The 27,218-nt window shown below is 46.2% G+C and overlaps 1 protein-coding gene across 1 annotated transcript; it reads right to left on the bottom strand.

Annotated features, from left to right (window-relative positions):
* On the bottom strand, positions 1-27,187 carry LOC127575538 (uncharacterized). Its single transcript, XM_052025470.1, has 2 exons — positions 27,146-27,187; positions 1-6,720 (listed from the first exon to the last, which is right to left on the bottom strand). The coding sequence occupies exon 2, from the start codon at positions 2,577-2,579 to the stop codon at positions 1,116-1,118; it is 1,464 nt and encodes a 487-aa protein (XP_051881430.1). The 5' UTR covers positions 2,580-6,720; positions 27,146-27,187; the 3' UTR covers positions 1-1,115.
* Between the last annotated feature and the right edge of the window lie 31 nt (positions 27,188-27,218).

Genomic DNA, 27,218 nt, shown 5'->3' with positions numbered 1-27,218 from the left:
AACATCTGGGAACAGATTTTTAAATTTTAAAATTAATTCTCTCATCTGTTGTTTTTGTGAAACTTGTAAATGGTCCAACTTCGTTTCAAGGTTCTCCAGGATATTTTGGTTTTTTAGTTTCGATGGAACAATATTTGGTCTAAATTGGCCTTCCTCAACATCAACATCAGGCATTCTAGAAACAACCTTTACATCATCCACCAAGGCCACAACTGAATCCCTCTCATAATAAGGTTTTAGCATGTTTACATGACAGAGTTGTGTTTTCTTGCGTCTATCTGGTGTTTTGATTATATATGTTAGATCAGTCACTCGAGATTCAATAACATAGGGTCCAGAAAAACGAGATTGCAAGGGATTATTTTGGCTAGGGAAAAATACCAACCCCTTTTGCCCCACTGCGAATGTCCTAGGCCGAGCACGTCTATCAAAATATGTCTTCATTCTTACCTGGCTTGTTTTCAAATTCTCTCTCGCTAGCTGGCAGACTCTCTCCAACCGAGTTTTAAATTTTTGGACATAGTCCAACAGACTCAAGTGAACTTCCTCATTAACCCATTGCTCTCTCAACAACTCCAAAGGTCCTCTCACCCTATGTCCAAATACAAGCTCAAACGGACTAAATCCTATTGACTCCTGGATCGATTCTCTAACGGCAAACAAAAGTAAATGGATACCTTCGTCCCAATCCTTGGTGTTTTCAAAGCAATAAGTCTTCAGCATATTTTTGAGAGTAGAATGAAATCTCTCCAGAGCTCCTTGAGATTCTGGGTGATATGCAGATGATACAATCTGCTTTGCTCCCAGCTCATAGACTATTTGTTGAAAAATTTTTGACATAAAATTACTACCTTGATCAGATTGGATTTCTTTTGGCAAACCAAACAAGGTAAAAAATTTTACAAGAGCCTTTGACACCGTCTTGGCCTTAATATTTCTAAGGGGTATTGCCTCTGGAAATCCAGAAGTGGCACACATGATGGTTAACAAATACTGATTTCCAGTCTTAGACTTTGGTAATGGGCCAACACAGTCCACAATCACCTTCGAAAAGGGTTCACCAAAAGCAGGAATTGGTTTCAATGGAGCCACAGGGGGTTTTTGATTTGGTTTACCTACCATCTGACATGTGTGGCAGGTTCGACAAACATCACCACATCTTTTCTCAAACCAGGCCAATAGAATTGTTTCAAGATCTTCCCTACAGTTTTATTCACCCCAAAATGACCACCCAAAGGCATACTGTGGGCCAGGTTTAAAATCTCATCCCTATAAACTTTTGGAACAACAACCTGATGAATAACTTCCCATTCCTCAGTAACAGGAACATGAGGAGGTCTCCATTTCCTCATTAACACTCCATTTTTGACATAGTATCCAGTTGGCACTTTTTCAATCTCCTCACATGAGAGAGCTTTTTCTTTCAATTCTGTCAACTCAGGGTCCTTTGTCTGTTCCACCATAAAATCCTTCCTCGACAAAGACAAATCTTTAAATTCAGGCTCCCTACAAGGATGTTGATCCTCCAGTGAAGACAGAAAAGTCTCAGATAAGGCATCATAATTTTCTTCCTGTTTAGGACTGTCACAAGGAACTACATCAGACTGCACCGGACTGTCTGTCTTGGCTAATTCTTTAGCTCTAGCTCGAGTCACCGCACATGATGGGTAAACATCTGGATCATTCTCAGACTCATCAATCCTTGGTTTGGTTGTTAACCGTACCACAGGATCACTTTCTCCATCTGCAAGGTCATTTCCCAATAACAAAGAAACTCCTTCCACTGGCAAACTAGGTCTTATCCCTATCTCGACTGGTCCTTCTATGAACTTTGACTTTAAAATCACCCTGTGAAAAGGGACAGACATGGTCTCACCTGTAACGCCTCGTATTAGATTTACTTCACCAGTGTCACTTTCTTCACCAAAATTTAAAACACTGTCCAGCAAGAGAGATTGACTAGCCCCAGTATCTCTAAGAATTTTCACTGGCACCTGGGGTGACCCATCATTCAGTGAAACAAAACCCTCTGATACATACGAACGGAATTCTTTTCTCACCTCCTCCAACTTTTCCGCTTTTCCCTCTTGCAAGGACTGGTCTTTAACAGCATCTCCTAAACCTTTTTGATTTTTAATTGCCTGAAAGCAAGCATTGGGCCCAGCTTCCTTCTTTTTCTTCAAAAGGGCACAATTAGATATCACGTGGCCAGGTTTCCTACAGTAATAACAAGTACGCTCAACAGATTTCTCCAGCCCTGGCTTCTTTTCATCTTTTCCTTTTTGATTACCTCCCAATTTAATCTCCGGTTTACCTGGATTGTCTTTGTAACTCTTTTGAAAGGTTTTAGGTTGTCCCCATTTGGATTTATGGGTTAAAGCATAATCATCTGCCAACCTAGCAGTTTCTTGTAAAGTTTCCACTGCCTTTTCATTTAAATATGTTGTTAATTCAGCTGGAACACATCTTTTAAAGTCTTCCACCAGTATCAATTCTGTCAATTTATCATAATCCCCATCTACATTTTTAGCCAGGCACCATCGTTCAAAACATATTCTCTTTCCATTGGCAAATTCCATATAAGTCTGATCTGCAGATTTCCTCAAGTCTCTGAATTTTTGTCTATAAGCCTCAGGGACCAATTCATAGGCCTTCAATAATAGCTTGTTTTACCTTGGTATAATCAGCTGCATCCTCAGCAGACAAAGCAGAATAAGCTTTTTGAGCTTTACCTTTAATCACACTCTGTACCATAAGAGCCCATCCTTTCCTTGGCCAGTTTGAACTCACAGCAACCTTTTCAAAATGTTGGAAATACTGATCAACCTGATCTTCTTCAAAAGGAGGGACTAATCGAACCTCCCTGCTGGCTGAAAAACCATCTTCAGAATCAGATTCCAAACTCCTACGCTTCATTTGTAACTCATGCTGCCTCTGTTTTTCCTTCTCCTCTGCCTCAAACTTTAACCGAATTAGTTCCCGTTCCCGTTCAGCCTCTAACTTCATCTGAGTTATCTTTTGTTCAGTCTCTAATTTCTTTTGTTCAGCCTCTAATCTCTTTTCCTCTTGTTCGGCCTCTAATTTCTTTTGTTCTCGTTCAGCCTCTATCTTTAACTGGGTTTGTTCTCGTTCAGCCTCTATCTTTGCCAGCTGCACCTGTGCCTCAGAAATTGCTATTTCACTGCCAGGAAACTGTTTTAACACTTCCTTCTCAAACACCTTCTTTTCCACATAATGGCCAGCTATCAGTCTCTGAATATCTGCCTTTCTCATAGACTGCTTTACTTCTGTAAGGTTTAACCTTGTAGCAATCTTTATTAAATCATCCTTTTTCGCCACCTCCAATCCCTTTTGGGTTGGTGACTCCAAAAATGCCTTAATATCCATTGCTGCTGGTTTCCACACACACAAGCCAATTAAAAAGAATTTATCAGACCTCCCTCGAAAATCTTTGGATTGAACCCTGAACAAATCTTGTCAATCTGGGGAACGATCCCAGACGACACTCGTTAATCTTTGGATTGGATCCCGGACGAATCTCGTTAACCTTGGGAACTATCCCGGATGAGCCCCCAATTTTGTCACGAACCAGCAACAAAAGAAACACACTGAGCATGATTTAGTGTTAAAAACTATTTTATTAATCACTACTTATGAAATACGTAAAATAAAAGTAAAAATGTTAGTATGTTAGAATTCAAGAATGTTAAACCTCGAACGTTAACCCCAAAACTAAACTCTTCGTGTGTGTGTGTGACAAAGTCCAAAACTCCAGTTCCGGAATGGTTCTTAAAGTTCAGTTCCGCAAGCCATAAGGTGAAACATGAGCAAGGGCTTCTTCAGCAACCACCGTTGTCTGAAGATAAGATGTAGATGTAGAAAAACATAGAGAGAGTACATACGAAATCCAAATGTTCCACGATGGAACCCAAACGACACTTCAGTGTTTACTCGGTAGTGACTTCCTCACCCCGAAAAGCATCCGAACCGTGGTCGTCCACACACAAATACCTGTTTCCTTCTACAGGTCAGCAACAAAGTGAACTCCACCAGATTACTTCCAACTTCCATACATGGATTTCAGTAGCAAACACAGTTATTGTTTCTCATCCATCGATAGAGAAAACAAGCAGGCTGGTGTCTCTCTCCCTTCTCTCTCTCTCTCCTTCTTCTTCTGCCTTCTTCAACAACGTCATTACGTCCTTTATCTTCTATTGACGTAAGCACGCCCCACACACACATACACACACACTCTCTATCTTAAAGGGACTTTCACTGAGTCCGTAACAAGAGTAAATATGAATCCAAATGTTCCATGATGGAACCCAAACGACACTCCAGCGTTTACTCGGTAGTGACTTCCTCACCCCGAAAAGCATCCGAATCGTGGTCGTCCACACACAAATACCTGTTTCCTTCTACAGGTCAGCAACAAAGTGAACTCCACCGGATTACTTCCAACTTCCATACATGGATTTCAGTAGCAAACACAGTTATTGTTTCTTATCCATCGATAGAGAAAACAAGCAGGCTGGTGTCTCTCTCCCTTCTCTCTCTCTGTCTCCTTTCTTCTTCTTCTAACTTCTTCAACAACGTCATTACGTCCTTTATCTTCTATTGACGTAAGCACGCCCCACACACACATACACACACACACTCTCTATCTTAAAGGGACTTTCACTGAGTCCGTAACACTATGGACTCAGACCCCAAGATCCCTCTGATCCTCCACACTGCCAAGAGCCCTACCATTATTAAGGGAAATTTAGAAAAAAGTCTCCTAAAAGATAAAGCTAATCAAGTCAGTCTCTGCTTTAATAATTCATCAATCTGGGTCTTGTACATGTTTTGTTCAACCTCTCCTCATAGCACCTGTCCTCTAATCCAGGCAGCATCCTGATGAACCTCTTCTGCACCCTCTCGGGAGCCTCCACACCCTTCCTGTAATGGTGGGGGGGGGGGGTGCGACCAGAACTGCACGTGATACCCCGAGTGTTTATGGCTGAAACTCCTGGCCCCTGGACCCTTTCCAATAATTCCTCTCTGCACCCTCTCTAGGACCTTCACATCCAGTGTAAAGTGAGGTAACCAGATCGGATGGAAGAGTCCAACCTCAACATTATCCTTGAGCTTTCGTATTCTGTGCCTTTATCTGTGAACTCCAATTTCCCAGATCCTTTACTAACAACTCTCCCAACCATCCCGATCTTCACAGAATCACACAGCATGGAAACAGGCCCTCTCCACATCCATGTTGACCATCATGTACCCATTTATGCTTCATTTAACTTCCTCCATTATTTGCACCAACAAGCAATTTTGAGCCCTGCACCTTGGAAAAGCTTTGACAATTGCAGCCTGCAACTAAAGTGGGACGATTATTTGAATATTGGCACATCAACAAAAAGCATTCTAATCCCCTGTGAATCACTGTGTAATATTCAGCTCGTTTCTTTGTGAATACATAGAGCAACACAACAAAGGAACAGGCCCTTCAATCCAAACTGTTGTGGCAAACTAGTTAATCTAGTAATTAAATGCCAGATTAAACTAATCCCTTCTGCCTACACAATGTCCCTATCCTTCCATTTCCTGCACATTCATGCGCCTGTCTAAGAGCCTCTTAAACACCTCCATCGTATCTGCCTTCACCACCACCCCTGGCAGTGCATTCCAGGCACCCACTGCTCTCTGTGTAAAAAACTTGTCCCGCACATCTCTTTGAATTTACCCCCTCTCACTTTAAATGCATGCTCTCTAGTAGTAGACATTTTGACCCTGGGAAAAAGATACTGGCTGTCTACTCTATCCATGCCTCTCATAATCTTTTTAACCTCTATCAGGTCTCCCCTCAGCCTCTGACGCTCCAGAGAAAACAACCCAACTTTGTCCAACCTCTCCTCATAGCACATGCCCTCTAATCCAGGCAGCATCCTGGTGAACATCTTCTGCACCCTCTCCAAAGCCTCCACATCCTTCCTGTAATGGGACGACCAGAACTGAATGCAATGCTCCAGATGTGGCCTAACCAGAGTTTTATAAAACTGTAACATAACCTCATTGATTCTTGAATTCAATGTCTCGACTCATAAAGGCAAGCATGCCCTATGTCTTCTTTACCACCCGATCAACCTGTGCGGCCACTTTCAGTCGGAGCCATGGACTTGGACCCCAAGATCCCTCTGTACCTCAACAATGTTGAAGGTCCTGCCATTAGTTGTGTACTGTCTCTTTACATTTAACCTCCCAAAATGCAACACCCCACACTTGCCTGGATTAAACCCCATCTGCATTTCTCTGCACATATCTGCAGCTGATCTATATCCCGTTATATCCTTTGGCAACCTCCTACACAGTCCACATCACCACCAATCCTTACATCATCTGCGAATTTACCAACCCACCCATCCGCGTTTTCATCCAAGTCAAATGTTTTCATCCAATCCCTGGCCTCATTGAGATCATAGACTCTGGGGTGGAGGGACTTGGAACAAACAGATTTGCATCATTACCTTCCCCCGTACTCCATGAATAATTGCAGGTAGTTACTGCTATGAAGTGGGCCAGATTGCCAAGATCCCAGACAACAGTGTGATGGTGATTTAGGTGATGGGGCGTCAGGGCCAACTGACTGCTTCGCTGGAGATACAAGAGACGGTTGATGCTGGAATCTGGAGCAACACACAATCTGCCGCAGGAACTCAGCGGGTCGAGCAGCATCTGTGGGGAGGAAACGGACAGTTGACATTTCAGGTTGATACCCTGCATCAGGACTCTTTATAGAGAGACAAGAGACTGTTGGCTGCTTTGTCTTGTATCTCCATTGTACTGCTTCACTACAAAGACTCCCCAAGGTATGCCCACTTTGAAGAAGTTCCCAGCATCTGCAGTCCTTCGTTCCTCTTGAAGAGGTTTCTCTCCTCTCTCCAATGGGAGTTCTGTGGGACCCTCTCTCACTGCTCCCTCTCTCCGGCTCTTCGAACACATTCTCACCAACGTATCCTTCCTCATCACCACTCCCCTCCTCCTCTTTATACCGGCCACCTCGTCCCTCCACACTCAGTCCTGATGCAGGGTTACAACCCGAAATGTCGACTGTTCCTCCCATTCCCCCTCCTGCACCTCCCCCCCCAATCCCCCCCCTCTACACACACACACACACACACACACACACACACACACACACACACACACACACACACACACACACACACACACACACACACACACAGAGATGCTGCTCAGCCCGCTGAGTTCCCCCAGCAGATTGTTTGCTGCTCAGGACTCTGTATACCGTGTGGGATTGGTGCGAAGGGAGCGGAGCGCTGCATTAGGAGATGTGCAGGGCAAGGTTTTTTTACACGGAGAGCGGTGGGTGCCTGGAATGTGCTGCCAGGGTTGGGGGCGGAGGCAGATATGATAGAGGCGTTAAGAGGCTCTTAATTAGGCATATGGATGTGCAGGGAATGGAGGGAGATGGGCATTGTGCAGGGAGAACAGATTAGTGTAATTCGGCATCATGGTCAGCACAGAAATGGTGGGCCGAAGGGCCTGTTCCTGCGCAGTACTGTTCTGTGTTCTATGTTCCTTCTGAAAGGGTAAGGTTGCAATGGGTGAGGGGAGTGGAGAGGTGGTTGATGTCAGGAGTGTAGATGGAAATAAAAAGGTTGAGAGAGGGTAAAAGGGGGGTGTCCGAGAGGAGGGGGGTGTTGCAGATGTGAGAAGGCATCGTCAGTGGGTCGGGGGGTGTGCAAGGATTTCCTTGCCAGAGGAACAGGCGGAGGTGACGGAAGGAGAGCTCGACATCATGACAAGCGCGTCAAAAGCCCTGGTTTGCACATTGTATAAGAACTTTGGCGGCTGCTGACCATGTTTATGCAATTAGTGCAACACACAGAGTTCTGTATTTTCTTCGTCCAACTCGGTTTTGCACAAACCCTGCACTAATTTTGTATTCTGGATATACTGTTTTTTGCACTATCTGCACTTGCACAATTTTTTTGTCTGTGTTTACTGTATGTCCTCTGTTCTATGTGTGTCCTCTGTTGTGAGAGTCTGGGGGAAACGACATTTCGTTCCTCCTTGTGCTTTTATAGCACATGGGTGAATGGCAATAAAGTGTGACTTGACTTGACTTGACTTGACTTGCTGGGGTGCGGTCACAGGGATACAAAGGGAAGGCCTCTGCTGACTGACGGCTCAGCTTCGGGGGGGGGGGGGAGGTCAGAGGGGGACAGTGAAGACCAAGCAGGGGTGCCGGGGCAAGCAGAGGCTAGGGTCACAACCTGAAACGGCAACAATTCCTTTCCCTCCACAGATGCTGCTTGACCCGCTGAGTTCCTCCAGCAGATTGTTCTTTGAATGCTTTGTTAATAGGACACCCCAGCACAATGGATTTAGTGTGCAATTTTGGTCCTAATTATTGATTAGACACCTGGAAACCAGCAGGCTGTCCACTTGATGTTGATTGGACACATTTTTTGTGTGGGCTCCTTGCACCAGTTTCATTGAAGGGACCGAGAAACAAAAAAAAAGCAGATGCTGGAAATCTGAAATAAAAACAAAAAATTGCAGATGCTGGATATCTAAAATAAAACATAAACACTGCAGATGCTGGAAATCTGAAATAAAACATAAACACTGCACATGCTGGATATCTGAAATAAAACATAAACACTGCACATGCTGGATATCTGAAGTAAAACATAAACACTGCAGATGCTGGAAATCTGAAATAAAGACAAAAAATAAATTGCAAGTGCAGATGCATCTTTTCCCTTGGACCCACCTTCGCTTTGAATCTCTGGTCCCTGATCCTTGAACCATTTGCTCATTGATTCATAGGACAAATGCAGCACAGAAGGAGTTTGTTTGGTGAAGTCCCTATTTAGACCTCAGACTAACTTAATGTAACTGCACTGTGTAATGAATTGACCTGTACGATCGGTTTGTAAGACAAGCTTTTCACTGTACCTCGGTACAAGTGACAATAATAAACCAATACCAATACCTTGTTCAGCTGCTTTCGGAATATGTTTCCATTCCTTTTATGTTTGCTGCCAGCCTTCTCCTGGTCACTTCCCTTCTGAACTTTCTGTTCGTAGCCTGGTTCTCAATGTGTAGACAGCCCAGCATCTGGCATTTCCCTCTCCTTCATCCACGTGAGAATATATCCGGACTGTTGCTGAAACAACTCCACCTTAAAGGCTCAGTGACTGTTTTACCTGCTGATCTTCCATTCCCATTTACCTGTTCCATTCAAATTGGCCCTTCTCCAACTGATGGCTTTCACCATGAGCTGGCTTACCTCCATTTCCATAACTATTCCAAACATTACGATATTATGATCGCTATTCCACCAGGCCTAGCTCATTCCCTGGAATGAGAATGTCCAGCAAGACCTCTGCTCTTACCGCACCTCCCTCCAGACAGGACAGAGATGGAGTTCCCCTGGTCCTCACCTTTCACTCCACCAGCGTCCACATCAGCACCTCATTCTTCATCATTTCTGCTAGTTGCAACGAGATCCCAGCACCAGTCACATCTTCATCCCATTCTGCCTTCCTCGGGGACCACTCCCTCCGTGACTCCCTGGTCCGCTTATCCCTGCAACCACAGGAAGGCCAACACTTGTCCTTGCACCTCCTCCCTCACCGCCATCCAGGGACCTAAACAACCCTTCTTGGTGAGGATTCACAGGCACCTTCTCCCAACGTGGCCTCCTCTACATCAGCGAGACCAAGTGCGGACTAGTTGACCCACTTGCAGAGCACTTACGGACTGTCCATTGTGGCCATCCTGAGCTCCTGGTTGTGCCATTTCAATTCCCCTTTCCATTCCCACACCGAGCTGTCCACCCTTGGCCTCGTGAGGCCCAGCACAGACTGAGGAGCGACACCTCATATTCTGCCTGGATAGTCTACAACCCAATGGTACAGGCATTGGATTTTCCAATTTCAGATAAATCTTTACCTCTCGAGTTTCCTCCCCCCCACCCCCCACTCCCTCTCCCCTTCCAATCCACCTCCAGTCCTCCCATTTTTGTCCGCTTTCTTACACTGCCCTCCCGCCCCCCTCCCCGTCACCCATTCGTGGCCCCTCCCCCTCCTGCCCGTTTCCATCCACCCACTCCCCACACTTCACCCACTGGCATCCCCCTGCCCCTTCTGCCCTGCACCTCTCCCCTAATGGTTCCTACTATCACCCTCCTCACATCAGTCCAGCCCTGGTAGAACTTTGTGTTCCTGCTTATCGCCCTCCAGCAGCTGTCTCCGCCTTCACCTCCTCCTCCCCTCCCCTCCCCTGTCCTGCCCTCCTCCTCCCCTGCCCTCCCCTCCCCTGCCCTCCCCTCCCCTCCCCTGCCTCCATCTATCACCCACCAACTCCACCCTCCCCTCCCCTCTGCCTGGCTCCACCTTGCCCATCATCCTTCAGCCCTCCTCTGTCCACCAATCACCTCTGGCCTCTGTCTCACCTCTTTACACCTGCCATCTCCCCTCCCCACTCTCAGTCCTGATGAAGGGTCCCGACCCGAAACGTCGACAATTCCTCCCCCCCACCCCCACACCCCTCCACCCCAACAGATGCTGCTTGACCCACTGAGCTCCTCCAGCAGACTGTGTGTTGCTCCGGCAACCCTGTCTTCCTCTCTGGGTCAGAAACAAATCAATGGATTTCACCTCAGGACCTCCGCTTCTTCTGTGACCCTGATGATGCCCTTGCTGCCTCGGGAAATCAGCCGGCATAATCAAAGACCCCACCCACCCCGGACATTATCTCTTCTCCCCCCTCCCGTCGGGCAGAAGATACAAAAGCCTGAAAGCACGTACCACCAGGCTCAAGGACAGCTTCTATCCCGCTGTTATAAGACTATTGAACGGACCTCTTGTATGATAAGGCGGACTCTTGACCTCACAATCTTCCTCGTCGTAGCCTTGCACCTTATTGTCTCCCCACACTGCACTTTCTCTGTAACTGGAACACTTTATTCTGCATTCTGTTATTGCTTTTCCCTTGTACTGCCTCGATGCACTGATGTGATGAAATGATCTGCATGGATGGCATGCAAAACAAAGTTTTTCACCGTACCTCGGTACACCTGACAATAATAAACCAATTTACCGATTATGCTATCCCAGTCTATGTTGGGTTGGTTGTCTATCACTGCTCTAAGGCTTTTGAACGAGTCTACAAGTTTATCCCTAACGTGCTTCTCACCAGTGGGTAGACTAACTGGGTTTAGTGTAGATGGGTGGTCATAGAGAGGGAGATACAGCATGGAAATAAGTCCTTTGCCTCACTAGGTCTGCCACAACCATCAAGAACTCACTTTTTAATCCTATATTATCCCATTTTATTCTCCCCACATTCCCATCAATTCCCCCCAGATTCTACCCCTCATCCACACACTGGGGCCAATTAACCCACCAATCCCGCACGTCGATGGGATGTGGGAGGAAACCGGAGCACCCGGGGGGGGGGGGGGATCCCATGCAGTGACAGGGAGAACGTGCAAACTCTGCACAGACAGTGCCCGAGGACAGGATCAAACCCGGGTCTCTGGTGCTGTGAGCCACTTGATTGTTGGCATGGATGTGGTGGGCTGAAGGGCCTGTTTCTATGCTCTATGACTCTAGAGTTATAGAGTAATACAGCAAGATAACAGGCCCTTTGGCCCAACTGGTCCATGCCGACCAAGCTGTCCATCTTAGCTAGTCTCATTTGCCCATGTTTGGCCCATATCCCTCTAAACCTTTTCTATCCATCTACCTGCCTAAATGTCTTTTAAATGTTGTTAATGTACCTGCCTCAACCACTTCCTCTGGCAGCTCGTTCCACATACGCACCAACCTCTGCGTGAAGAAGTTACCCCTCGTGCCCCTTTCAAATCTTTTACCTCTCAGCTCAGTCTCCAACGTTCCAAAGAATAAATTCCCAGCCTGCCCAACCCTTCCCTGTATCTCAGTCCCACAAGTCCTGGCAACGTTCTTGTAAATTTTTCCTTACCCTCTTTCCAGCTCAGTGACACCTTTCCTATAACAGGGTGACCCAAACTGCACACAATACTCCAGGTCCACTACAATTAATTCCAGTGGTGTAGTTGCACATCCATTATTCCCTTCTCCTGAACAGTTGGAGTCGGTCTTTGTCTCTGCAATATTCCCCTAAACAAATGCTGACGTTCCCTCCCTTTTCTCCCGTTCTCAATCCTTCCTGAATACCAGGAATCCAGGGCTATTTTGAACCCATTCCTGCTGTCATTTGAGCCAGGTCTCTGTTATTACTCTGGTGTTATCATCCCCACGAGATTAACTGCAACTCACTGATCCTGGTTTGACACACTTCTTATGTTTACATTCCTGCATGGTAAACGTAGCCTGGATAATCTTTTGCCTAGTCTGGTCCTGTCTAAAAATGTTCCACATTGTGCTCTGGTGTTAGATATCCCTCTCAAATTTTGGGACTTTTCTTCTTCTTTATAATGCTACCTTCCTGTGTCCACCCACAACCAAGTTAGTTTCCACCTCCGCCTCAGCACTTGCAAACCTCACTGCGAGGACATTGGACCTGGCGGCAAATGGAGGGACAATTCGGTAAATTGGTTTATTATTGTCACATGTACCAAGGTACGGTGAAAAACTTTGTTTTGCATGCTGTCCATACAGATCATTTCACCACATCAGTATGTCAAGGTAGTACAAGGGAAAAGCAATAACAGGATACAGAATAAAGTGTTCCAGTTACAGAGAAAGTGCAGTTCAGGCAGACAATAAAGTGCAAGGCCCTGATGAGATAGATTGTGAGGTCAAGAGTCCATCTTATCGTACTAGGGAACCATTCAATAATCTTAAAAGAGTGGGATAGAAGCTGTCCTTGTGCCTGGTGGTATGTGCTTTCAGGTTTTTGTATCTTCTGCCTGATGGGAGAAGGGAGAATGTCCAGGGTGGGTGGGATCTTTGATTATGCTGGCTGCTTTACCAAGGCAGCAAGAAATGTAGACAGTCCATTGGAAGGGAAGCTGGTTTCCATGATGTGCTGAGTTGTGTCCACAACTCTCTGCTGTTGCTTGCAGTCCTGGGCAGAGCAGTTGCCGTACCAAGCCGTGATGCATCTGGATAGGATGCTTTCTGTGGTGCATTGATAAAAATTGGTGAGGGTCAAAGGGGACTTGCAGAATTGCTTTAGCTTCCTGAGGAAGTAGAGGCACTGGTGAACTTGCTTGGCTGCGGTATCTATGTGGTTGGACCAGGACAGGCTGTTGGTGATGTTCACTCCTAGGGAGGAAGCTCTAAATTCTCTTGACCTCAGCACCACTGATGTAGACAGGTGCATGTCCACCATCCCCCTTCCTGAAGTCAATGACCAACTCTTTTGTTTTGCTGACATTGAGGGAAAGGTTGTTGTCATGACACCATGTCACCAGGCTCTCTATCCTGCCATGTGGGTCCCAAGTCCCCTAGAACTGGTATTGGTATTGGTTTATTATTGTCACTTGTACCGAGGTACAGTGAAAAACTTGTCTTACAAACTGATCGTACAGGTCAATTCATTACACAGTGCAGTTACAGTGAATTAGTACAGAGTGCATTGATGTAGTACAGGTAAAAACAATAACAGTACAGAGTAAAGTGTCACAGCTGCAGAGAAAGTGCAGTGCAATAAGGGGCAAGGTCACAACAAGGTAGATCGTGAGGTCAGAGTCCATCTCATTGTATAAGGGAACTGTTCAATAGTCTTATCACAGTGGGATAGAAGCTGTCCTTAAGTCTGGTGGTACGTGCCCTCAGGCTCCTGTATCTTCTACCCGATGGAAGAAGAGAGAAGAGAGAATGTCCTGGGTGGGTGGGGTCTTTGATTATGCTGGCTGCTTCACCAAGACAGCGAGAAGTAAAGACAGAGTCCAAGGAGGGGGCTGGTGTCCCTGATGCACTGGGCTGTAATGGTCCTGGTGCTTCAGGAAACACGGCTGCAGACCTTTATTGCTAAAAGCATCTGAAGTGTGCCTAGGTGGGCACTGTCTCATCCCTGTGTGTCTTGCCTCTGGGCCGAGATAGGGAGAGGGAGGGAGGTGACTCTGAGTCATTGTTCTGCATTAATCTGAGGGAAATACTGCAGATGCTGGAGGCCTGAGATAAAATCAGGAAAAGTCAGAAACTCTCAGCTGGTCAGGCAGAATGAACAGTCGATGTTTCAGGTCGAGACCCCCAGAGTAAGTGTTGGGGATGGATAGACTAACCAAAAGGGAAAGTTTTTGTAAAGGTACAGACCTCACAAATTTGATTGTGTTCTTCAGGAGGAAACTAAGAAAACTGGTGAAGGCAGAGTGAAAAGAGAGGTAGACGTGGCTTACGTGGATTTCAGTGAGGGTTCTGACAGGTCCTGCATGGTAGGCTGGCCCAGAAGGTTCGGGCACATGGGATCCGATGTGTGTTTGCAAACTGGATCCAGAATTGGCTTGGTGACTGCAGGCAGAGGGAGGTGGTGGAGAGGTGTCTTTCTGACCGGAAGTCTGCAACAAGTGGTGTACCGCGGGGATGGGTGCTGGGAATTTTGTTGTCTGTCATGACTTGGATGAGAATGTAGGTGGTCTGATTAGTAAGTTTGCAGCCAACACGAAAAGTGGTGGAGTTGTAGATAATGATGAAGGTTGTCTAAGGATACAGCAGGACATAGATCGGCTGGAAAGTTGGTCAGAGCAGTGGCAGATGGAATTTAATCCTAACAAGTGTGGGGTAATGCACTTTGGGAAGTTAAACTAGGACATATAGAGTAAATGGTAGACACCTTAGGAGTGTTAATGTACAGAGGGACTTGGGGTGAAAGTCCCTGAAAGTGGCAGCACAGGGTAGGGTAGTGAAGAAAGCATTTGATATGCTTTCCTTTATAGAATTGTGAACTCAGCCCAGTCCATCACACAAACCAGCTTCCCCTCCACGGACTCTGTCAGCTTCAAGAAAGCAGTCAGCTTAAGCAAAGACCCCACCCACCCTGGACATTCTCTCTTCTTCCTCCCCCCCGTCGGGCAGAAGATACAAGAGCGTGAGAACACGTACCACCAGGCTCAAGGACAGCTTCTACCCCGCTGTAAATCCTGGAACTTCCTCTCCACCAGCACTGTGGGAGGACCATCACCAGAGGGTCCACAGTGGGTCAAAAAAGTGGTCACCCTCCACCATCTCAAGGGCAGTGAGGGATGGCCAACAAATCCTGGCTTTGAAGTAATCTCTACAGCCCATGAAGGGGTGGTTGTGTTGCTGTGGTCACATTCCTGGACTAGTAGTCCAGTAGCCCGGAATAACAAATCCCACCCAAGGAAACTATGTATAATTTATGTTAATTTAAATTTATGTTTGTCATGTTGGTAATGCACTGCACTTCTGCTGCAAAAAGTTAATGTTCATGGCATTTATAGCCTGGGTACGTTTACCTGTGACAATACACTCGAGGGACCTCTCAGTGTAAATGTGTAACCCGAGCCCCCTCATGTGGACACCTCGAGCAATTGCATTACAATAAAGCCCGGCAGGTGCTGGGAACCAGAACTAGAGTTGGAACTGTTCAGTGGGTCGGGGCACCACGGCGAGGGGAATGGCACTGCTGCCATTGGGCTGCCCTTTGCCTCTGGGCAGTTCTGGTGCTCAGTCATTCTCCTGACGGGCTCTTGTTTTGTTCTACTTGTGTTCTTTCTTGTAAAAATTGTGTATCATTTCAGAATCAGGTTTAGTATCACTGACATACTTCGTGAAATGTGTTGTTTTGCGGCATAAAAATTACTGTAAGTTACAAAAGTAAATAAATAGTGCAAAAGAGGAATAACGAGGTAGTGTTCATGGACTGTTCAGAAACCTGATGGCAGAGGGGAAGAAGCTGCTCCTGAATCATTGAGTGTGGGTCTTCTGGCTCCTGTACTTCCTCCCTGATGGTAGTAATGAGAAGAGGGCAAGTCCCGGATGGTGAGGTCCTTAGTGATGGATGTCACCTTCTTGAGGCACCGCCTCTTGAAGATGTCTTCAATAGCAGGGGAGGGTTGTGCCCGTGATGGAGCTGGCTGAGCCTACAACCCTCTGCAGGGTTTAGGTTAAAAAATAATTTATGTTTTTTCTTGTGAATACTGCGTATATGGTGTTACGTGCCTGTGATGCTGCTGCAAGTTTTTCATTGCCCCTGTGCACTCATGGACTTGTGCAGATGACAATAAACTCAACTTTGACTTTGATACTCTCTCCATGGATGCTGTGGTGTCATTAGCTTAAGTGTTTCGAGCCCTGAATTAAGGGCAACCCTGTAATGTCTCCGATCTGCAGACTCCTGGTCCGCTGTCTGAGCTCTGTGGACCAAGAGCTGATGATTGGTATCCGAGAGATGCCAGATTCCCATTGGTTCCACCCTCTCCTCTACTGCCGTGAGTATGGAGGGTACCAGCTCCCAGCCCCTGCAAATCTTCACGCAGGTCCCTTCACTGTTTGTATCAGTCGCCTTAACCAGGGCTGCCTGGAGGCCTATGTCTCTGAGAAGTCAGGACTATGTCCTGGAGACATAACAGACTGCAGATGCTGAAATTGAAAAACCCAAACTGCTGGAGGAATTCAGCGGGTCAGGCAGCACCTGTGGGGGGGTAAATGGACAGTCGATGTTCATCTGCACTGAAAAATAGAGGGGAGATAGTTGGAATAAAGAGGTGGAGGGAAGGGGTGAGGCAAGAGCTGGCAGGTGATAGGTGGATCCAGGTGAGGAGAGGTGATGGGCAGATGGAGGAGGGAAGGGTGGAGATAGCGACAGAGGCTGGGGAGGTGAGAGGTGGGGATGACGAAGGGCTGCAGATGGTGGGATCTGATAGGAGAGGAAGGTGGACCATGGAACCAAATAAGGGAGGTGGGGAGGGGAACCAGTGAGAGGAGTTTCCTGTTTAGGATTCAACCAAGGATCGAGTCTGGCCATTTATCTCCCTCCGCTAACCGTATGATTACTTTGTTACATTAATGGCCAAACGATCCATTTTGCTTAAATGGAAGGATCCAATACCCCCTACTACTGTTCAATGGTTTTCTCAAACTATATCATGTTTAAACTTGGAAAAAACTAAGAGTGGTACTGTTGATCCTTCGCTTAAATTTGAAGATATATGGAGTCCATTTATTCAATATTTTCACATGATGTAGATCCCCTTTCAATAATTTTCCAACTTGGAGGAACGGACTTGACGACATAATATTGCTCTGTTTCTGAGAAATTTTAGCCCAGTTTTTTTTCCCCTTTTTTTTTGTTGTTTGTTTTTCTTTTGAAAAGTTTTTTTGTTTAGTTTATATTGTGTATAATTTTTTTATTGATTTGGGTTTTAAAAAAATTTATATAATAAATCTTTTTCTTTCCTTTCTTTTAATTATATTCATTTACTAAGAGATCGTTGGATCTACAGATTTTTAAAATATTTTATTGTTCTTTATGACTATATATGCTATGATTGTTATCCTGATCTCTTGGTATTACATATATAAATATTGATGCTATATATCAATCTGTATTAATTTGAAAACTAATAAAAAGATTGAAAAAGAAAGAAAGGATTCAGCATGGCCATTTGGATTCAGAATTGGCTTTCCATGGAAGACAGAGGGTAGTAGTTTGATGGGTGTTACTCTGACTGGAGGTCCATGACTAGTGGTGTTCCACTGGATGTGCACTCGGACCTCTGCTGTTTGTGATATATATCAATCACTTGGATTGAAACGTGGATGGGTGGGTTAGTGAGTCTGCAGATGACACAAGATTGGTGGTGCTGTGGATAGTGTAGAAGGTTGACAAAGGATACAGCCATTTCTCCTGGAGCGGCAGCGACTGAGAGGAAACCTGATAGAAGTTTATAAGATTATGATAGGCATAGACAGACTGGTGGTATCTTTTTCCCAGGGTTGAAATGTTTAATACTCGAGGGCATGCATGTTAGGTGAGAGGGGGTAAGTTCAAAGGAGATTGCAGGGCAAGTTTTTTACACAGAGAGTGGTGGGTGCCTGGAATGTGCTGCCAGGGGTGGTGGTGGAGGCAGATACGATAGAGGCATTTAAGAGGCACATGAATGTGCAGAGAATGGGATATGGACATTGCGTCCATATCCCAGGAAGGATTAGGTGTCATTAGCTTCATTACTGTGGTACAACATTGTGGGCCGAAGGGCCTGGCCCTGTGCTCGACTGTTCATGTTCTATGCTGCATGGGCACTAATGGGTCCTTGTTATAATCAAACTTGTCTGGGTTGGCATGGACGAGTTGGGCCAAATGGCCTTTTTCCATGCTGTATGACTCCATGACCATCCTATGGATGGAAATCTATCGCCGTTCCTTCACCATCACTGGGTCCAGACCCTGGGACTCCTCCCCCAGTGGCACTGCGGGAACACCTTCACCAGAAGGACTGCAGCGGTTCAAGAAGGCAGCTCATCCCCACCTTCACAAGGGGCAGTGAGGGGCGGGTGATAAATGCTGGCCTTGCCAACAATGCCCAACCCTGGAAAATGTATAAAGAAGACACAACCTTGCTTCTTACTGGTATCCAAGCTGGTGCCTCTTTGACCTTCAGTTTCCTCAGGCAGTGGGAGAGCACCTCTCTATCAACTGCCTGATGAATCTGGTAGATGCCATTCTGACTTAACATGTTGAAGACCTTCTGCAGGTCCACCAACGCCTCACACAGAGGGCTTCCCCCCCCCCCCCCCATGCTTGTTCCCTTTCCTAGACCTTTTCTCCCTTCTCTTCTTACCTTTGACCCATCCTCCGGTGGATCTGCTCTCCCCTCCTCCCCCGCACCTGCCCATCACTAGCTCTTACCTGCATCTACCTATCAGCACCCTGTGCCCACCCCCTCCCCTCTTTTGTCCACCTATCACTGCTCTGCTTTTCCCTCCTATATATTGGGCTTCCCCTTTCCTATCTTCAGTCCTGAAGAAAGGATCCTGACCCGACACGTTGACCACCTGCTTTTCTCCACGGATGCTGCCTGGCCTGCTGAGTTCCTCCAGCATCATCGTGTTTTTCATCTAGATTCCAGCATCTGCAGTCCCTTATTTCCCAAGGGCTGTTTGTTCCTGGCCTTTTCCTTGCAGCATGCAGTGCGAAGGACATGCTGGTCACGAGGTCCTGAATCCCTTGGCCCTGAATCCACAGGGAGCCAAGGGAAGGCTCTCACCAAGGGCTCCAACCTTGGGAAAGACTTCATTGGCTGTTTATCCCCTTGCAGTGTACCGTTTTGCCAGCAGATGTCACTGAATCACACCAGCAAGAGGCAGTAACAGTAATTACAAACCACAACCCCTCCAGCAATAGCAGCCCTCATTGTCCTTGTGCCCATGCCAGTACCCACCATATCTTACCCCTCCCAGACACCCCAAAAACAGATGGCCACCCAAACCAAGGCAAACTCACATCCCACCAGCCAGTGTCCCACATTATGTCCAGGGACAGTTCCGTATCCCATCTCCACTGTCTTGTACAATTCTCAGGCACAAAGTCCCCCTCACACCCCTCTCCCTATTATTCCCAGAGACAGTGTCTGACTCCCAACATCACTCTCCTGCATTATTCCCAGAGACATTGTCTGACTCCCAACATCAATCTCCCATATTCCCAGGAATGCAGCCCATAGCCCAGTTCCGCTCTCCTGTATTGTTCTCGGGACCATGTCCCTATCCCACTCAGCTGCGCCTGATGTCCATGTGAAATTCTCAGCGTCAGACTGTCCAAGGGTGCCCCTCCCTCCCCACCCTATTAACTGTAACCCACACCCCCACCCCCGGTGTGATCGATGCTGGAGATCACCATGAGGTATCATAGTCATAGAGTGACACAGCACGGAAACAGGCCCTTCAGCCCAATTTGCCCATGCCAAACAAGATGCCCATCTAAGCTCGTCTCATTTGCCAGCGTTTGGCCCACATCCCTCTAGACCTTTCCTGTCCACCTACCTGTCCAAGTGTCTTTTAAATGTTGTTAATGTACCTGCCTCAACCACTTCCTCTGGCAGCTCGTTCCATACATTTAGTATTGGTATTGGCTTAGTATTGTCACTCGTACCGGGTACGGTGAAAAGCTTGTCTTGCATACCGATTGTACAGAACAATTCATTACACAGTGCAGTTATATTGAGTCAGTACAGAGCGCATTGATGTAGTACAGGTAAAAACAATAACAGAGTACAGAGTAAAGTGTACATAGAATTTAAATTTAAAACTGTGGAACGATGATAGTGAAAGTAATGAGTAGATCTGCAGAGAGCAGCTTGTAATGAGTCACCACACTCCGGCACATCTGAGATATACCCACCACCCTCTGCATGAAGAAATTGCCCTTCAGGTCCCTATTAAATCTTTCCCTTCTCACCCTAAACCTATGCCCTCTAATTTTTGATTCCCTTTTCTGGGAAAAAGATGGTGCATTCATTCACCCAATCTATACCCGTCATGATTTCCTACACTATAAGGTCACCCTCAGTCTCCTACCCTGCAAGGAATAAAGTCCTAGCCTGCCCACCTCTCCCTATAACTCAGGCCCTCGAGTCCTGGCAACATCCTCGTAAATCTTCTTTGCACTCTTTCCAGCTTAATGCCATCTTTCCTAGAGCAGGGTGACCAAACTGCAATAATCACCTCAGTGCTACTGGGAAGTATCCTGCTTTTTAAGCTGCATTTTGAACTTTTGTACCCCACACCCTCACAAAATGGACCTCAATCTTCTTGTTCCATGGTTGGCACCTAAAAGCTCTTATCCTATCACGAGGGATTCAATTGGCGGTTTAAGCAACTCTCTTCTGATAACCTGGGGGTGCAGTGTTAAACAATCACGAGCTTGTAGCTGTTAGAAATTCTGAGCATCAATACTCAACATAAGGAGACTCCAGCATCTGCAGTCTCTTGTATCTCAGTATGAGAATCGTTTTAACATTCCAGGAGCTCCTACCCCTGCGTTGATTAATCAATGAGCTGAGCTCTGTGGTCAACTCTCTTGAGAAGTAGAGGTGGGAGTTTTGCTGGGGTTGCCCAAGACACACCCTTTTTGTCCGGGTTGTCGAGGATGGGAAACCTGAGAGAACAGGGAGAAGATCTGCCCAGCCCATCCCTGAGGAGAATCTGATCCAAATCAGCAGAATCCTGGAATATGCCCACTTCAGATCACCTCTGGTATGGTCCCTGCCTTATCATTGTAAAGTTAATTGCTTCAGTGACCACCGTCACCGGGAAGTCAAACCCCAGAATTTCTGCTGCTCTTTAAGTGAACAATCCCTCTGTTCAGAAGAGAGAAACTTCAGTTGTCAAGTTGAATCCTAATTTCTCTGTAGAATGTGCATGGCCCAGCTTTAAGATGGTGGCCAACCGCCTATGGTTTCTGTGTATCTATCTGATTGAATGCTCAATCAAGTGCCCCCTTGATCTTCCTTTATCAAGGCGACATAAGCCCAGCCCACAGCAACAAGGCAGTTGGTCTTCTCCCTGATCCCATGTTTTCTTGGTGTCACACCTTCAAGTTGGTCAATCAACAGGTGGCACAGTTGGCACAGCGGGTACAGCCACTGCCTCAAGGCTCCAGAGACCCGGGTTCGATCCCGACCTCCGGTGCTGCCTGCGTAGAGTTTGCACGTTCTCCCTGTGACAGTGCACTCCAGATTCCCCCACATCCCAAAGAGTGCGGGTTGGCAGGTTAACTGGCTGCTGTAGATCACCTACTGCGTGGGTGAGGGGTAGAATCCAGGGGGAGTTGATGGGAATGTGGGGAAGAATAAGTGACTGTAGAAAATTAATAGGGAGAATGGGATAGATCTGTCAGCAGGCATGGACGATGGGCCAAATGGCCTCCTTCTGTGTCATGGGAAGTTGGAAATATATGGCCCATGAGTGAAGGAATGGGAGTTCCAGGACCAATCCCAATGCTGCGAGCAATCCCCAGAGGAATGTAACCAATCTCTTTGCTGTCAAGAGTTCACTTGTGACCAGCGTAAAGTGGGCACAGTGTAGAATGTATCGGAGGGCTGACCCGTTGGTCACTCTGTCGGCAGTGAGGGTCACAGGGAGCGCGCTTGACCAGCGTCGAGTTTAATCCTTCCTGTTGTGTGTTCTGTATCAGCCAACCAGAGTTTGCCTTCACGACCGATCAAACCAGCAGATGTGTTCATGAAAGACTGACCATGCTGAAGACACTCTGTACGGCACCACAGCCATTACCTGGTTATGGTGCCGGCCACAGCCGAGGCTGCTGCAGTCGGTGAGGTCTGTGGGAGTGTAAAGTGGAGGGGCACAGGTCACAAAGGGACCTATCCAGAAGTCCGGGGCAGGCTTGGACTTCTGTGTCACACCGACAGTCCAGCAACGTGCTAAGAATAAGCTTTCTTGGCCAAGATTTTCACTGTGGGATTTTTAAGGAAGTAACTGCAAATAGCCAATTTCTTCCTTAAAAAACTCACTACCCCTCAGGATCAGAAGCCAACAACTGCAGAGAGAAGAATGAACAAAATCTCAGCAGATAATGTTACAGGCAAAACATTGCACAACATCACAGGCAAAACACTGTACAACATTACAGGTAAAACATTGCACAACATCACAGGCAAAACACTGTACAACATTACAGGCAAAACATTGTACAGACAATGTAATAGGTAAAATAGTGTACAGATAATATTACAGGCAAAACATTGCACAATGTTACAGGCAAAATATCGTACAATGTTACAAGCAAAACATTGTACAGACAATGTTACAGGCAAAACATTGTACAATATTACAAGCAAAACATTGTACATACAATGTTACAGGCAAAACATTGTACATACAATGGAATGGGCAAAATAGTGTACAGACAATATTATCAAAACATGGTACAGACAATGTATCAGGCGAAACATTGTACAGACAATATTACAGGCAAAATATCGTGCAATGTTACAGGCAAAACATTGTACAGACAATATTACAGGCAAAATACGTGCAATGTTACAGGCAAAACATTGTACAGACAATAGTACAGGCAAAATATCATACAACATTACAGGCAAAACTACAGGCAACATATCGTGTAATGTTACAGGTAAAACATTGTACAATGTTACAGGCAAAATATTGTGCAATGTTACAGGCAAAGTATTGTATAGACAACGTTCCAGGCAAAATATTGTGCATTGTTACAGGCAAAATATTGTACAGATAATGTTACAGGCAAAGTATTGTAAAATGTTACAGGCAAAATTGCAGCCACTAGGAATCAACCTGCAGTTGCACATCCCTGATGTGACCACAATTTCTGTCTTTCCAGCCCTGAACTTTGACAGAGTGGTGATATTTACAGGGACCTGTAAGTAAAGCACAACTGTGGGACACAGGAATACACCAACAACCGAATTAGGAACAGGAGCAGCCACTCTACCCCTTGAATCTGCTCAGCCAGTCAACAAACCTGTGGCTGATCTGATTCCATTCCTGCTTACTCCCTGCATCCTTCTACCCCCTTGCTTATCAAAAGTCGATCTACCTCGGTCTTGAAAGTATTCAACGGTTTTGCTTCTACTGCCCTTTGAGGAAGAGTTCCAAAGACTCATGATCCCTGAGAGAAAAAAAAGTTAATCTCTGCCTCAGATGGGAGACATTTTATTATAAGCAGTGGTCCCTTGTTCTAGATCCTCCCACAGGAGGAAACATCCTCCCCGCATCTACCCTATCAGGACCTCTCAGGATCAAACAGGTCCCCTCACTCTTCTAAGCTGCAGTGAGTCCAACCTAACCTGTCCAACCTACCCTCAAGTCAACCTATTGGTATTGGTTTATTATTGTCACTTGTACTGAGGTAAAGTGAAAAACTTGTCTTACAAACCAATCGTACAGATCAATTCATTACACAGTGCAGTTACATTGAGTTAGTACAGAGTGCATTGATGTAGTACAGGTAAAAACAATAACAGTACAGAGAAAAGTGTCACAGCTACAAAGAAAGTGCAGTGCAATAAGGTGCGAGGTCACAACAAAGTAGATCGTGAGGTCATAGTCCATCTCATCGTATAAGGGGACTGTTCAATAGTCTTATCATACCATACCATAGAAACATAGAAAACCTACAGCACAATGCAGTCCCTTCGGCCCACAAAGCTGTGCCGAACATGTCCCTACCTTAGAAATTACTAGGCTTACCCATAGCCCTCTATTTTTCTCAGCTCCATGTACCTATCCAAAAGTCTCTTCAAAAAGGGTCCAAAAGACCCTATCGTATCCGCCTCCACTACCGTTGCCGGCAGCCCATTCCATGCCCTCACCACTCTCTGAGTAAAAAACTTACCCCTGACATCTCCTCTGTACCTACTCCCCAGCACCTTAAACCTATGTCCTCTTGTGGCCACCATTTCAGCCTTGGGAAAAAGCCTCTGACTATCCACACGATCAATACCTCTCATCACCTTCTATACCTCTATCAGGTCTCCCCTCATCCTCAGTCGCTTCAAGGAGAAAAGGCAAAGTTCCCTCAACCTGCTTTCATAAGGCATGCTCCCCAATCCAGGCAGCATCCTAGTAAATCTCCTCTGCAGCCTTTCTATGGCTTCCACATCCTTCCTGTAGTGAGGTGACCAGAACTGAGCACAGTATTCCAAGTGGGGTCTTACCAGGGTCCTATATAGCTGCAGCATTACCTTTCGGCTCCTAAATTCAATTCCACAGTTGATGAAGGACAATACACCATATGCCTTTTTAACCACAGATATGCCTTCTTAACCTGTACCTGTCCAGTAAACCTTCTCTAAGCTGATTCCAATGCATTTACATTTCTTAAATAAGGATCCTAAGCTGTACACAGCATCCTAGATGGCGTCTCACCAATGTCCGAGATACAGTAATTGAAGCAAAATCTTCCTACCTTTGTATTCAGTGATTACAACACTAAACTGTGGCTAAAAACAAGGGCGGTCTGTCCTGTCATCTGACGGAGGAGAGCGTCCCCTAAAGAGAGGTCTCTACATGGGAATGAAAGGCAGAGCGCTGGACGGACTCAGCGGGTCAGTCAGCATCTGTGGAGGCAAAAGGTGTCAGCTGATATTTGTTAGATGTGCCAGACTATCCAAATGCTTCATTCCAGTGCTGGTGGATTGAAATCATCCGTGTGGATTGAGGACTCAATCTCACTGACTCTCCACTAAGCTTTGGAGCACCTAGACAACAGCAAAACATACATCAGGCTGCTGTTGATTACAGCTCAGCGTTCAACACCATCATCCCCTCTTCTCACTACTACTATCGGGAAGGAAGTACAGGACCCTGAAGACCCACACTCAATGTTTTAGGAACAGCTTCTTCTCCTCCACCATCAGATTTCTGAATGGTCCATGAACCCACGAACACTACCTCGTTATTCCTCATTTGCACTATTTATTATTTTTGTAACTTATGGTATTGGTTTATTATTGTTACTTGTACCGAGGTACAGTGAAAAGCTTGTCTTACAAACCGATCGTACAGGTCAATTCATTATACAGTGCAGTTACAGTGGGTTAGTACAGAGTGCATTGACGTAGTACAGGTAAAAACAATAACAGTAAAGTGTCACAGCTACAGAGAAAGTGCAGTGTAATTTGCACTGTACTGTTGCCACAAAACACTAAATTTCATGTCAGTGATAATAAATCTGATTCTGATAGTTGAAAGGGACCAAATCAAAACCTCGATAGCTTTTGCCAAATCTGATGATTTTAACAGCAGGCTTTTTACTGGCATCTGTGATTGGAACTTGAACTTTTACCATTGGCTGTGGACAAGCTGCAGATTGATGTTCATGGTGGGCCAATTCTAGTTTGAAAATTAGTGTAAAACTTTCTGAAGAAGTGCCATTGGCCGGAAGTGTTTCTCTTCCCACAGATGCTGCCTGAGTGGCTGAGTGTTTCCAGCACTTTCTGTTCTTATCTTGAATTTTCTTGCACTTGCAGTGTTTTGCTTTGCAAGGTTTATCAGTGCTCTGTGCTGGTAGGCTTAAATTATTAGAATACCTTGTAGACTCTTGGGAATTGCTCAGGATTTGGATCTTCAAACCTCTATCCAACTCTCTGCAGTGAATTAAGTGTTTAATTTTTGCTTTGGCGACTCTTAACAGGGATTTTGATGCCGGTCGGACACCCACCGACTAATCAAAACACTCTACTGTCTAACACCATTTCTAATTTCCTGTGTTTGGGTTTGGTGTTTATAAATAGTAAAATACTCAGGGGGAAAAAGGATCACTGAATCATTAGGCAAGTAGGGCCACCCAGACCAAAGCTCAGACTTACCGCACGTTAGTTTCCAAAGGTCGTGAACCACAGTAAAAGTTTGCAAAGCTGGAACTTTCATTGAGAATATTTATCAAACTAAGGGGTTCAGGGAAAAAAAGGGTAATTGACCGATTTTTTTTAAAAAAATGTCTTTTAATCCAATCCCACAGGTACCTTTAACAACCGAAGCAGGAGGAAGACCTGGGAAATCACACCGATGCATGAGACAGCCCTCGCTGTGGGCAGAGCGGAGGGAACTGTGCTCTGCATTGCAAGTATTTCATGCCTCAAGGTGACACTAGCTGACTGAAACAGAAGCGTTTGCAAAAAAAGAATTAGCACAAGGTGGCAATTCTGGATTAGCCGGGTTCATTGCTGGGGGCCGACGATGAATTTACTGCATGCAATCCCCATTCAAAGCCGTTTGTCACTGCTGTCATCACTTTCCTCTATTACTTCTTTTCAAACACAGATACATTGCCGACCGCCTGCGTTACTTGCAAAATATCTGTGCAAGTATCCTTGAAGAAAGGACAAGCGCGCAGGGTTGGAAACGCAGCCGACGTCGGCGCAGGTGATAGGCGGGACCGCTCGGCTCCTTCATTCATGGATTTCACCGGCACCAAATGTATCGCCGCAGGTCAGCGGCCAGCAGCGCGCATGCGCGGGCCGACCGCTGCCCGAGTACCCCCCCCCCCCGGGCGGACTCCCTGGTCCTCCAGTATCCCGGCAGCGCTGGGGGGGTCCATCAACGGCTCCTTTTCCCTCCCCATCGGACGCCAACTGACCTGTCGTCCTTTTGACCTCACCACAGCGGGAGGGATAGAAATATTTGGCTAACCCCCACCCGCAAAGAGAAAAAGATAAAGCATCGCCTAGTACCTCGCCTCTCCCCCTCACACGAACGGCGGAGGTCGCGTCCCGCGGCGAGCGGGATCCCACTCCTCCCGTCCTC

The sequence above is a fragment of the Pristis pectinata genome, chromosome 10 (genome assembly GCF_009764475.1).
Source record: "Pristis pectinata isolate sPriPec2 chromosome 10, sPriPec2.1.pri, whole genome shotgun sequence".
NCBI lineage: Eukaryota > Metazoa > Chordata > Chondrichthyes > Rhinopristiformes > Pristidae > Pristis > Pristis pectinata.
This window is presented reverse-complemented; position numbering and strand designations above follow the sequence as displayed.